Source organism: Falco peregrinus, chromosome 6 (genome assembly GCF_023634155.1).
Source record: "Falco peregrinus isolate bFalPer1 chromosome 6, bFalPer1.pri, whole genome shotgun sequence".
Taxonomy (NCBI): Eukaryota; Metazoa; Chordata; class Aves; order Falconiformes; family Falconidae; genus Falco; species Falco peregrinus.
Window position 1 is genome coordinate 64,420,827 of NC_073726.1, and position 12,713 is coordinate 64,433,539.

A 12,713-nucleotide genomic window follows, 5' to 3' on the forward strand; every position below is an offset into this window, starting at 1 on the left:
AGAAGTCAGGGCAACGTAATAAGGTACATACTTGCACATAACAGTAGAGGTGTTTCTAAACAAGGTATTTTCCTAGCCTCAATCAACAGGATGTGCTAAATTAATATGGATTCGTTTACCAGTGTTGCCTAGGCAGCCATCGTGCTTTCATGTTCTTGCCAGTGGTGCTTCTAGAGGTTGATGTTTCTGATTCACCCAGATGGTTGAGATTGAACATAGTGTATGGCCTTTCCAGGAAAGATACAGTTGCCTCCTACCAGTCCGTGTTTGATGTACTTGCATCCTGAAGCAGACTGACCCGTGGTAGCTTTACTGTAGTACTCTTGAGGACAACAACTTTATGCTGCTTCTTTTGCTCCTTTGCTTAAACTATCATTTTTCTGGTTTCTTCCTCAAGGGAGGAAGGAAGGGCAGTGTGTGTTCACACTACTTGAAGTTGCTTTGCGGTATTGCATGATCTCAAAATGGCTTTGCAGAAAGGAAATGCAATAGGATGGGCCTTATGTTTAGGTTTTGGTGAAACTGAGCTGCCACCCCTATAAAACTCGAGAGGAGTAGCGTAAAGCTTTTGAGAACTAGGCACACTAGAGACGAACTCTACTGATCCTATTCAAAAACTTTCACTGTCAAAGCCAAAAGATTATTTTGCAAAAAGATGCCTAATTTAACTTGCTCTCTGTGCTTGGAACTGTGGTATTTGAGTAAAAGAACATCATAATTTCAGGGTACATCTAGAAGAGCACTTGCATGAGAGATCTTTGTGTCTCTCCTGTTCCATTTTCAGAGGTTTCTCTAGGTTGCCATTCATTGCCTCTTCTTCTCTTTTGTCTGTCTTTTCTGAAAATTATTTTTCTTTTCTAGATTTGTGGGCCTTTCCCTTTTGGCCCCCAACTGCATGTTCAGCCATTACTTGCTTAATATTTTATTACTTGAATTGCTAACATATGACTGAAAATTCACTTACGGATCTGTTATCTGAGATGCTGTTCAAAGAGTTGGTTTTGACATCAGTTCCCGCAGAACTTTCGAAGATTCATGGCCCAATACATTATGATTTGGTTGCAGTTTGCACCTTCAGTCACCATTTCAGATGGGTACAGGTCACCTCAATCCAGGTTGAATTCCTTTTAATTAGCGTTTAAACAGTTATTCAGCTTTGACAAACTTTTTGCTCACTGGTTGCTGCAGTTCATATGTTACTGCAATACGATCTTTTTTGATTTGTTGTGGGTTTGTTGTTTTTTTTTAAAAAGGAAAGGAGGAGGTCATGGACCAAAACTATCTGAGTATGGTGTCATTTAGTTGCAGGAGAGCTCACCTAATGCCTGTACTTTCCTTTTCCTACGAGGAATTCTTTCTTTTTTTGCAAAGGATTATTTCCATTTTTAAAAAAGGGGAAAAAAAAAAGAAAAAAAGCATTATTAGATGAGCCCTAGTCTTACAGTTTTCTGTATTTAAATAATTACCTTCAGAGTTTGGATTCTTTCACTAGGATAGAACTCCAAATTTGTCTTTCCTCCTCTTGGAAAGGAGGTTTTACTTAACAACAGTCATGTTCCTTTATGGTGCACTCTTCAACTGATCCTTTGCAAACAGTCGTACCGTTTCCTCATTGTGAGGAGGTTTCTAAAATTAAGCTCTGCATTTAGGAAGATCAGATCTAGAGCATTCCTCTCACCCACCAGCTCAAGAGGGATCTGCCCTTTTCCTCGCAGTATCCTCACCTCTCGTTCCTGCAGCCAACTTGATTTTTCCACTGGAATATTACCTCTCACTTGTATCTCCTGACCCAAAGCCAGTGTGCAGGTTACCATCAAGTCACCTTAATTCTCCATCTAGAAGGCCTAGGCAACCAAGATAATTACATCATTTCCTTGGCTGAGACAAAATACAATACTGAGCAAGTGGTCATTTGAGCAGCAGAACAAATGAAGCCTGGTTTCGTACAGATGTGTGTAGTGTCTTTTGTATCTCTACCTCCCTCCACCACCTGGCATCACCTATCCATCTGCACAATCCCCTATACTCTCCACTGTTCTCCCAAGTCTTCTCCAGGCTCTAATGTTTTACCCAAGCCACTCTTACCATTTTACTGTATGTTTTATACTCTGGGTACCCACTGTAGTGTCTCCAAACCATCTTAGTATACTTCAGGTTGTCTCTCATGTCCCTAGCTATCTGCTGTGAGATGCACGACAGTCCAGCCGAGTGCTGCCTAACTTGGCCTTTCTGCCACTCAGAAGCAGATTCAACGGTAACACAAATCAGGTTATTTCTGATTAGCTACCTATGCTTGTGAATTTTATAATCTGTATCTGTTCATACATACACATGTGTATGTGTGTGTGTATATTCACACATCCAATTCAGTTTAAATTTGCCACAGGGTTCAACATTCATTAAATGGAGATTAACAAATTCACAATGTGGTCTTATAAATCTTTATCCCTTAAGAAGGAAGATTCAATAAAGATTTTTGTCAATTCTTTTGTATTGCTGTTAATTATACAGAATTTTCTATATAAATATATATTATTTACAGATGCTATATAAAGCTACATATATAATATTCTATAAGATACCAATGGGTATTTCTGTTACTAAAGAAATCTAATTTTTTTTAAAAAACAACCTTTTTACTCCCCTTATTTAGCTGTTGTAGTGTAGTATAGGTTAGATTTCTAACCAAAATGTGGTTTTGAAAGTTCTCAGACTTGTTTAATTCTGGTGTTATATGTGAGGTCAGAGAAATACACGCTTTTATTTTTCTGAGATACTTAAGGAAACTTTGATAGCCTTAATGTTAAAAAACAGTCACTGCAGTCATCAGATGTTCCTCTGAACCTAAGAAACCATTCTTACAATGGTAATTCAGTGCAGTGTGAGATAGGAGCTGAATTATGTAATGCATTTTAATGTGAAAGTAACCTGAAAGTAATTTAGGTTGCTGCTAAGACTCATGTCAAGGAATGTTTGCTTTTAATATATTTTTATGTCATCTCTTTTCTATAAACCCACGGAGTACTTGTCAGGTTTGCTAACTCTAGACTGCACATATGAATTAGTTTCAGGTTTCACTGCCGAATGAATAATTCTGAACAATCAAGAGACCCATTCATTCCTTTCTGATACTAAAATCGCCTCTGTTTTGTAAGTAGTAAGACAGGATGTTCCTTGGAAAACCTTCTTTACCTGTCATTCTTCTATCAAAGCCTCCTTTTCCTCCTAATCTCTCTCCCCAAATTAACTGTGTAAATGAGTGCTGTACATGAGCTGTGCAAGAGAGGCAGAATCTACTGTTAGTTCTACTTCATACAAAATGGCTTAGATTTTATTCATTTGTATTATGAGAGATGTTAAGGATCATACGCATGCATTTGTGTTCCCTACACATGGCTGCCACAGTCACACTAGGTCCCCCTTATCCTTCCCAAGCTCTGCTTTGTAATCCCTCCATTCCCCTCCCCCTCACCCCCAAATCCTCTTCTAGCTGACCTTGCTGTCCTTTCTTCCCTCATCAGATTGCTTTCTCTGCTACCACTTAAGGCTTATCCACAGAGAAAGATAGTGATCATTAAATTGTGCTAACTGTGATCTGAACTTGCTGCAGCTAGCTGCTCCTGGTCCCCAGTGCAGACCCTTTGAAAGGGGATTATGCTGCTTTGCTCCCAGTTGTGCATTCAGCAGGGTGTGTTCAAGTCCTTTGTGTCCGGTGTTTTCTTCTGGCTGTCTCTCAGCCTTCAGCAATACGAGGCAAGAGGCAATGCTTGCTTTAGGGGTGTCAGCTGGAATTTAGATTTTCAAAATGTACCTTGTTTGTGTATATACTGGGAGCCAGTGCTGTCACCTGGTGTACTGTAAATCCATGCTTTGTTTTAGTGTAAGCAGATTATTTTTTTTCCAGATAGACAAGCCCATAAACTCAGGTTTCTGTTTTGTTTCTCTCTTGTTTTGTCAGAAAAAGTATGTTACTGAATAAATGCAGAATTAACCCCTTTCTACCCTGAAACAGTGATTGTCCCAAATCTGGGATAGTGTTTCTCAGATAGGTAAAACAGCTGTTGAGTATTGAAAAATCTAATCTTTCCAATTGGAATAACTTTCTCCTGCTGCTGCTTTTGTTGACCATGTTTTCCTGGGCACTGGTCAGTCACAGGGTCCTCAGAAGTGCACTATCTGAACAGGCAAGCCAGGCAGAGAAGGGGAAGGTGAAAGCAGTAGTGTCTTTATTTATAAATATTACGGAGAAATGACAGCTGAGAGTGATTTGCCTGTTGTCTCTTAGGAAGTGATGCAAAGGCAAGGAAAGAGAAGCCTATTCTGCTGACTTCCAGTTCTGTGTTTTTATTCTGGACTTCTGAACCTAAACATACCATAGATTAGAAGGGGGGTCAGACTTCTTAATGGATGCTCAAAGAGATTTTGAAAAATCCCTGAACTTGAGGCAGTCCAGCAATTTTTGTGTACCCTTGTTTTGTGCTCCATAAGAGGAATCACTCATGCATACAACAGAAGAACAGTGGCAGCAGATAGAAGCATCTCCATGTTGCTTTCCCTCTGTTCTTTGCCTTTTTGCTTTCTTGTTTTTTTCTGGGATTATTATGTTTGTTCACAGAGTACAATAATGCTTTCTACCTTTTTCCAGACGCGTATGCCTGGACACCAAGAATATTCCTCCTCACCAGTATTCCAGATGCCGAGGACTTCAGCCAGGCAGCCCTCAGCACCCCCTGCTCAGCTTCCACACAACAGCCTTCAGGGCCAGGGCCTTTGCTACACCACCAGTTCCACTGAGGACCTCCAGCCAGGTCACTCTTCAGCCTCTCTCATCAAAGCAATTAGAGAAGAACTTCTACGACTCTCTCAGAAACAGACAACAGTGCAGAACTTCCATAGTTGATTTAGCATTCCCTTGCAAATCTGCCAGGTATCTGCTTCCTATGGAAGCAAAGACTTAGAGGAAATCAGCAATGTTGTTCTCTCAAAAGAATAAACTTTCACAGCTCTTGTGACAGCACTCTGGAAAATATGAAAAAGGCAGCAAAAATGAGGATAGTAAGGAGAGATGGGGGACAAACAGTGAAAATCATCAGTGTCATCACAAGTAATATTAATTAATCTGCTAATATTACGGTGCTCCTCTTCTCTCCCTACCCTCATTCAACCTAACTCATAAGTAAAATCTTAAGTCAAGATCTCAACTCTCCAGCAACAAAAAAAATCACGGGAACAAACTCCAAGTCTGATAGACTCCTTTTTCTGAGGAAGTAGGTGAAGGTTTGAATAAACCAAGATGACATTTTGCAAGAGATTACAAGTATTCTGATCTCTCCAGTGCTTATGGGGAACTGGTTTGTGTTGTGTTCTGCAAGATTACAAACTGTATCAGCTAGAAGGTGTTGAAGGTGTGACCCTACATATGAATCACTTTGGTTGTCAGAAACAATGGGACTACTTAGAATAAAAGTCTTTATGAGCAGCTTGTAACAAACTGGAACAATAATTGTTACAGCTCTATGCTTCTGAATGGAGCTACCCTCTGCACTCTTCCTTGTTTTCCTTCTGGTGCTGAAGCTTCAAGTGTTCCTTCATCTTCAATGTTTGCAAAGTGAAACATTGGCCTTGTATAACTAAGAAAATATCTGTAGACTCATTCAGGCTGGAAAAACAAAGCAAAGCATCCAAACAGAAAGGGCTTGGTATTTATTTTGTTTTAAAATTATTGAAAACTGGGAGAGAAACACTCAGCCACAGTTGAATTTGGGGAAATACGTATGTGCATCTTTAAAAAATATATTAACCTGCTCTTGCAAGACCAGCGATAGAATATTGCCACTCTGTATTTTGCTTTGTGGACAGAAACCAATCCAGCCTGACTGGTACAGGGTCACCAGCATTACGTTATAAATTGATGTCCTAAATCATTGCTTATGTTTGGATCTGAATAATTTTAGTGAAAGTCAGTGACAGTTTAGAGCATTAACATAGGCTTAGATTTGAGATTTTGAGACAGTTTCTATATTTATATTTGTTTCCACTGTCCCTTTGGACAAAGGGTAAGCATTATCCCCATGGTAAGAATGGTATGTGCCATGGAACTGTTTGTCACTGTTTTTTCCAGAGTTTTAATTTAACATTAGCTATGAATTTACTAATATTTGGCCATTGCATAACTGTAACTGACAATAATACATACAGAAATTTTACTTAAGTCATGATTTGTTGGAGCGTTTTTATTTTCAGATCAGACTGAACTAAAGCTAACAAACTGGCACAGAGATGGAGGGTAAGCTCAATGTTTGTGAGGAGGCTTGGGAGCCTTGCCCTAGAAAAATGAAAAGCAAAACTATTTGGTGCTACAGCGTGGTTATTTCAAACACTAGCAGATGGTAGTGGTAAAAGGTCTAAGAACAGTCGTCCACCAAAGAGATCATTGGGCAGATCTCCGGGGTGGGGTTGCATTTGCCTTGCTTACTGGGATAGGAATGGCATTGGTACAACACAGGTATATAGCACTGGTATGGTGTGGTGGTCTTTGGCTACCAAATCTGTTCCTGGTTCTAGTGCACAGTTCAACAATTGTAACAGGTCTAACTCAGACTGAACTGAAAACAGGTAGGAGGACACCATGGAAGAACCCATGCACCTTGTTCATGAAGTGTGTACATAATACCCATTGCCCAAGCAAAAACTAGGAAGCAACTGACTGCTCACTGATGTGGGGAGAAAAGGTGGTGTGTTTCCCCTCTTCATTAGGAAGCTCAGTTGTTTTTCTGTTTACAAAAGTCTGTAGGAAATGTTTTGAGAAACTTACTATAGTGAAGTAGTCTAATTTTCGGTTCCCTGGCCAATACTTAAATCCTTCATGGGTATACTGGTTGAGGTTTGAATGGAGTCAGAACACCAGCATGGTTGTGAACAGTGGTACCAACCAACAACATAGATTGTTATGTTTGGAATTTTTTAAGCTTTTTATGTGATAATCACTTCTAGAATAAAAATAAAGAAGCATTTATTGTCTGCCAAGTATGTAAACAAGGACGTTGCCAAATACTCCTGCAAAATGTCAGGTTTTGCAGAATCAAGAATGTATCAGGCAATGTTCATTTGGTCTTTTTGACAATGTTGAAAACTGACTGTTCCTAAGCGTTCCCATTGAAACCATCTCTTTCAGAGCCAACATCCTTCTCCTGCTTAATTCTGCAGTGAGGTCAGAGGCCAGCACTTATAATATTAGCATGTTACTGTGACTTCATTTCAAGAAAATGTGGGCTTCTAGAAGTTCATTGTTTGACTGCTGGTCCCAGCTATTTAGAAGGAATATGAAATAAGAGCTTTGAAAATTAGAGGTACTTAAGTAATTTCTCATTCATTTTTGCTAGTGATGGTGATGCTATTGTGATACTCCATCTTTTTATGTTTGGAAAAATAACTTCTTCAGTCCCAAATCTTGTGAAGAATATGGGACACAGGACAAAGACATACTGGTAAATAGAGGAGGCTGTCTGATGTAAAAAACCCTCTCTAAAACCGTACAAGTTCATGGAGCAGGACAGTAAAATATAAGGAGTCAGAAAGTTGTGTTTGGAAGTTACTGCCTGATCCACAGGTTCACAGAAAGTGGTATGGCATAGCCTGTATCTTCATAGAGTAAAAAAAGTAATGTAAAAGGCACCAGTTCCAAGGCTGGTCTTAACAAGGGAGACCCACACTTCACTTTCTGCAGCTACAGGAAAAGCTGAGTTTTTCATGTGCTACGAAAGGACTCTGTGGGATGCATGTGCCAAAATGTGTCTTTCCACTAGGGAATTCGGGGGAAAAAGTCTGTGAGTTTCTGCAACCCCATGTGCTTGAGCTCTTTTGCCAGTTTTTTTTTATTGCCCTATTAAAAGGGGGATGGGGAACAACCCACAAACCTTTTTTTCTGAAACTTAAAGTATCCTAAATTTAAGTATCTGTTAAAGAATCTACCAGTTTCTGAAAACACTGATCAGATGGAAGCTGGTACAGGCACAGAAAGCTGTTACCAACAGTTACATCCATTTCCATGACTAAACCATCTGGTTCATGGAATTCTCAGCCTCTTCTCTTCCTTCACAATTTTCCTTGACATTTGTGTTTAGTCTGTGTTTAGTTTGGCATATAGAAGTACTTGGCGAGATGAGAGCTATGTAATTTAGCTTGGTTGGTTTGCTTTTCCTTTTCATGGCCAAGTTGTTGACCTCTAGCCTGATTCTTGGTTATCTTTGGAGCTAAGGGAGACTTTACAATTATTTTTCACGCACTCAGATTGAATGGTGGGGCGTGCCTCAGTACTGTAAAGTATTTTCTACCAGGATGTAACGCATGGTCCTGTCAGTGACAATGGGCATGAGACTCGGAGGAAAACCTTGCCTTTAGGAGTGACTAGCGTAGGTGCTGGACTCACAATGTTAAATATGCACACTTTGAAGCAGTAAGTGGAATTTCACTGACCCTTTGCAATGTACTGTGCTTGCAGTGGTTTGGAACAGGCTTCATGTATAGTGGTTGGAGAGCAGCAGCATTGCACAAGATCTGTGTATCACCTCTGCACCCAAATTGGCGAGTAGTTAGCTACGCCAGTGTCATGCACCTTTATGCATGCTCATAAATACATAAATAGATTCATCCTGCAAAAGTGCGTGTTCCTACCATGTGCTGAAGCTAGTGCCTTTAAATCAGACCACTGACAGCAGGGTTACAGCGTTATCTTAGAAAGAGGCTGTTTACAGGGATCGTAACTTCCCAAGAACCAAAACAGCTGATGCTGTTGTGTGTTAACTCACAGCTTGAAAACACCTAAGGAAGGTGGATTACGCACAGAAGCTATTATGTATTCGAGCCCAAGTGAAGTCACCAGTTTTGTGGTGTGGATGGTAGCAAGTAGCTGAACTAACTTTTTAAAATATTTTTTTAAAACTCTTTATCCTCACTACATTCTCCCCTTTTCCAACTTTAACAATTTTTCAGCTCCAGGAAGAAATGGGCATTTCCCATTCCATGCTTTGTCTAGCAGTTCTTTGTTAACAGGTGCCAGTCCTTGAAAAAAAACAACCAACCCTATTGTGGCAGAGAGCTTTGAAGTGACAGGATGAAGAACATTTATGACTTTGAGGTGGGAACATGTTGCAGGCCATATTTTTGCAGCAGCAAAGAAATAAATGGATTTTAAAAAAAAAAAAAAAAAAACAAAAAAACAAAAACCACCTGTTTGGTGTTTTCTGAATATGGACAAAAAGCTGGAAATGGATTAAAACAAAAATGATGAGATGTAATTATCAGAAGGAAAAGGAGAGCAACCAGGACTCCAGGACCACCTGTGACAGTGCACTAAAAAAGAGAAAATCCTGGCGGGGCTCCCCCTACCTCCACTCAAGCTGATTCCATACCACAGCCCCTCTTCTGTGCAGACCTTCACGAATCGCAATGCTCATTTGTACAAGTGAGGAACATCTCTCAGCAGTTCACCAAGGCGGTAGAGATTCTCCAGGACTGCTTAGATGTGCCTAGAGAAATGCAGCAGCTTTTAAGTGCTTAAATGTGGATATAAAAATCCATTTCCTTTTTGTGGTGGGAATCTTTTCCTGCTTCCTGTTATATTTTATTTTAAAATGGGGGGAAAGCCTTGGGGATGTATCCTGTTGTCACCAGTCTGTTGTCATTCATGTATTCCACTATCTGTACGTCCTAAATACTGAGGAAGCAGAAATTAGGAGTAAAAGTTTTTGGCTGATGAAGATTCTCTGTAATTTTGCAGTATTTTGGTGTGAATGCACTGGAGTGCTGGAAAAGTCTGGTATCGCTTGTATAGTGAGGGTCCCTTGAAATGCAGCTTGTGTCAGAAAGAGGACTGTAAACATTTTCTTCTGTATCTCTGGCACTAATTCAGTGAGGGCAGAACAAGCTCCGCTCATACCAATAGGACTGGTAATTCAGATCCAAATGTTGGTCTACATATTGTCCCTGGTTGCATCTGCATGGCTTCCACTGAAAAACATTTAGTTGTGTGTATAATTTGGGAGGAGAATTTATCCTACAAATTCTTCAGCACAGTTTGGGATGCACTTGGCAAGACGTGTCTAGCTTTGACGTACAAGTCCTAGGGTGAGTTTACTCACCCTGAGAATAAGAAACTTGAAAAGCATAAATCCTGTGGAGTTCCACTGCCTTCGTAAAGAGACACTTCCGGAGTAGAGCTGCAGTCGTGTGAATCCCACTGAAGACTGATAGATGATAAAAAAAAGTTACATTAGTACTAGAAAAATACACATTTCTTTGCACTTCATAGTTTGTAGAGCTGGAATGTTTTGTCTTGATTTCATGTTACTTTTTCTTGATACTCTTTACACTTAAAGTATGTATTTTCCTTTGTAATGGCCACTCCTGTTTAGTTTTGAGTAGTTCTTACTCCATAACTGGAATTTATGTTTAGGCTGTTACATCTTGCCTTAATCAGAATAAAATGTTGGCACATTTGAACAGAATGCTCTGATGAGTCTTTTGAAATGAATGCTAAACCCCCACGGATCCCTGACGTGATGGTTTTCAGGTTCACTTACAGTAATCCTCTTATTGCCACATGCAAAGCAGGCGAAGGAAATGTGAATTAAGGGAGTAGAAAAGAGACTGAAAGATGAAAATTATTGTTTTGCATTTCCAATTATATTCTAACGTACACACTTCTTAAGAGCTCTGTCATGTTTCCATGAAAACTTCTCTAAGATTTCCACCCCAAGGCTTCTCGGAAGTTGTTTTTCTCATCCAGGCTGTTTGAATGTTTTGGTGCTGTGCATGATTTAAAAGTGGGAGCTGGATATTGTCTCGTGTTTCAGGAAGAAATGCTTATATTCAAGGAAAATTAATGCAGTGTTGTGTTTGGCAATGTGCTGCGCTCTTTTGGTCCTGAAATGCTGATCTGAAAGAAACTTGACTAAAGAAGTAGGAATTTAAAAACTACTGCAATGATAAAAGCTTCCTGATATTTTATTTTTGGACTTAAGGAAGCAGGAGAAAGAATTGTAGATTAGCCACTATTAGTAGTACTTCAGCAGAGTTGTTAAATATGAAGTTGTTGAAATTTGGCACAATACAGGCGATCTGGGCATCCACCATCTCATGAACTGATAACCAGATTTGTTGGTCCACGCTATTTGTGGATAAAATGGTTTCAGGTAAGGTGCCTTGCATTTTGTGTGGAGTAATTCCTGTCAAGCATTTCCATGGATGAGAAATTGATCCTTATAATCGTTGATCCTTATGATAGCTTCTGTCTTCAGGCTTGATGATGGCAGCTTTAAACAAGAACACTTCAGAAATTCAAGATGAGAAATGAGGAATCTCCTGTTTAGGGAATTTGTAGATGAGTGGTCACGTATTTATGTTATTGCTGCATCTTCCTATACTTTGCTGCCACGTGGAAGAAAATCTGATAGGGCGCTGGAAACTCCATTTTTGCTTTTGCAGAGTAGAACTGCAAAGAAGTCAAGAGAAGTTGTCACTTCCAGCAGCCAGCATCACCGATGCAATACTGCCTACAATCTTACTTCTGCCTGGGAGCAGAGAGCAGTGTTTCCCACAGCTTTGCACTGAAGCAGCACTCAACGCTAGTGCCAATGAGAATTATTTATTCTTCTTTATTTAAGGATAAACTAGTGTCCCTTACCTAACGTTATCACGTGCCTGTAGGAGATGTTAGTGTAGCTCAGCTAAAGCATGGTGATTCCCTCATATATTTGAGGCCAGAGAGTTGCCACATTAGAACTGAATGTTGTTGGACTGATCTGGTTTAAATACACAGTATGTAGAAATGCCATGAAGGAGAAACAGTCTAGCAGAGATCGCTTTGCAGGTGTCTCCCTTCTCTTCCCCCATTTAGACGAAGCAGACAGAGCTGTAGAGGACCTGAAGAAGTACTGTAACTTTTGTTCCAGAAGGTAACACTGAAAATCTAATTTGGCTTCATATTTAATCATGTGATCTGGAAACTACAAGCTAAGAAAGGCGGTTTGGGTTCTCCCAGTGACTCGCCAGCTGCAGCTCTATATTGTTTATTCTTTATTAGATAAATCAAAGAGACTGGGAAAGCCACTGACAGGGCATTAATAAAAAGAACTTGGTGAAGAGAAGCCATCAGAAAAGAGGCAGAGCTTACAGAAATGCAATCAACTGGAGGTCGATTTGGTTTCCAGTTCTCCACTGGAAAGGAAAGAGAAGGAAAGGACAAGGCAGGTCTTCTGCGTTGTTGCAGTCAATGTTGGGCACACCTGTGGGCAGGGAATGAAGGGAAGAAGCACAGTGTATTGAGTAAATAGCAACTAATAAAGGTAAAGCAGAAATGGGTAAATGGAAGGTACAGCCACCAAAGAACACAGAGGCAGCAGAAAGTTTAGCTAGGACTTGGGGATTAGGGAAATGTCTTCTATATGCTTGCCTTGAGAAGTAAAGCCACTCATATGGCATAGTTGAAGGCTGACACACTGTTTAAGTTGGTGCACAAACTCAGTAGTGAAGATGTGAAATTTATGGAAAATGAGATTAATAGGAGAGAGAAGGGTGGGAGGAAACTGGAACAGTTGTAATTACAAGGGAAAAGTTGAAAAGAAAAAGTCATAGGAGGGTATTATTGCATGAAACTATCTGCAGTCCTCCAGGGATTAATTTCAAAATGCCAGGGGGAATAGCTGCTGCAAGAG

At 40.0% G+C, this 12,713-nt stretch overlaps 1 protein-coding gene across 4 annotated transcripts in view; it reads left to right on the forward strand.

The window, feature by feature from the left end:
- Positions 1 to 10,505, forward strand: part of KIAA1549 (KIAA1549 ortholog) — a 154,262-nt gene extending 143,757 nt beyond the window's left edge. For 3 of the 4 annotated variants that reach the window (XM_055808427.1, XM_055808429.1, XM_055808428.1), the window contains one exon: positions 4,646 to 10,505. In XM_055808427.1, coding sequence (XP_055664402.1) covers positions 4,646 to 4,900 — 255 coding nt within the window. In that variant the 3' untranslated portion in view covers positions 4,901 to 10,505. Of the gene's footprint in view, positions 1 to 3,065; positions 3,151 to 4,645 lie in introns of all 4 variants that reach the window. The other variant, XR_008747813.1, reaches the window with a different exon arrangement.
- Positions 10,506 to 12,713: the final 2,208 nt, after the last annotated feature.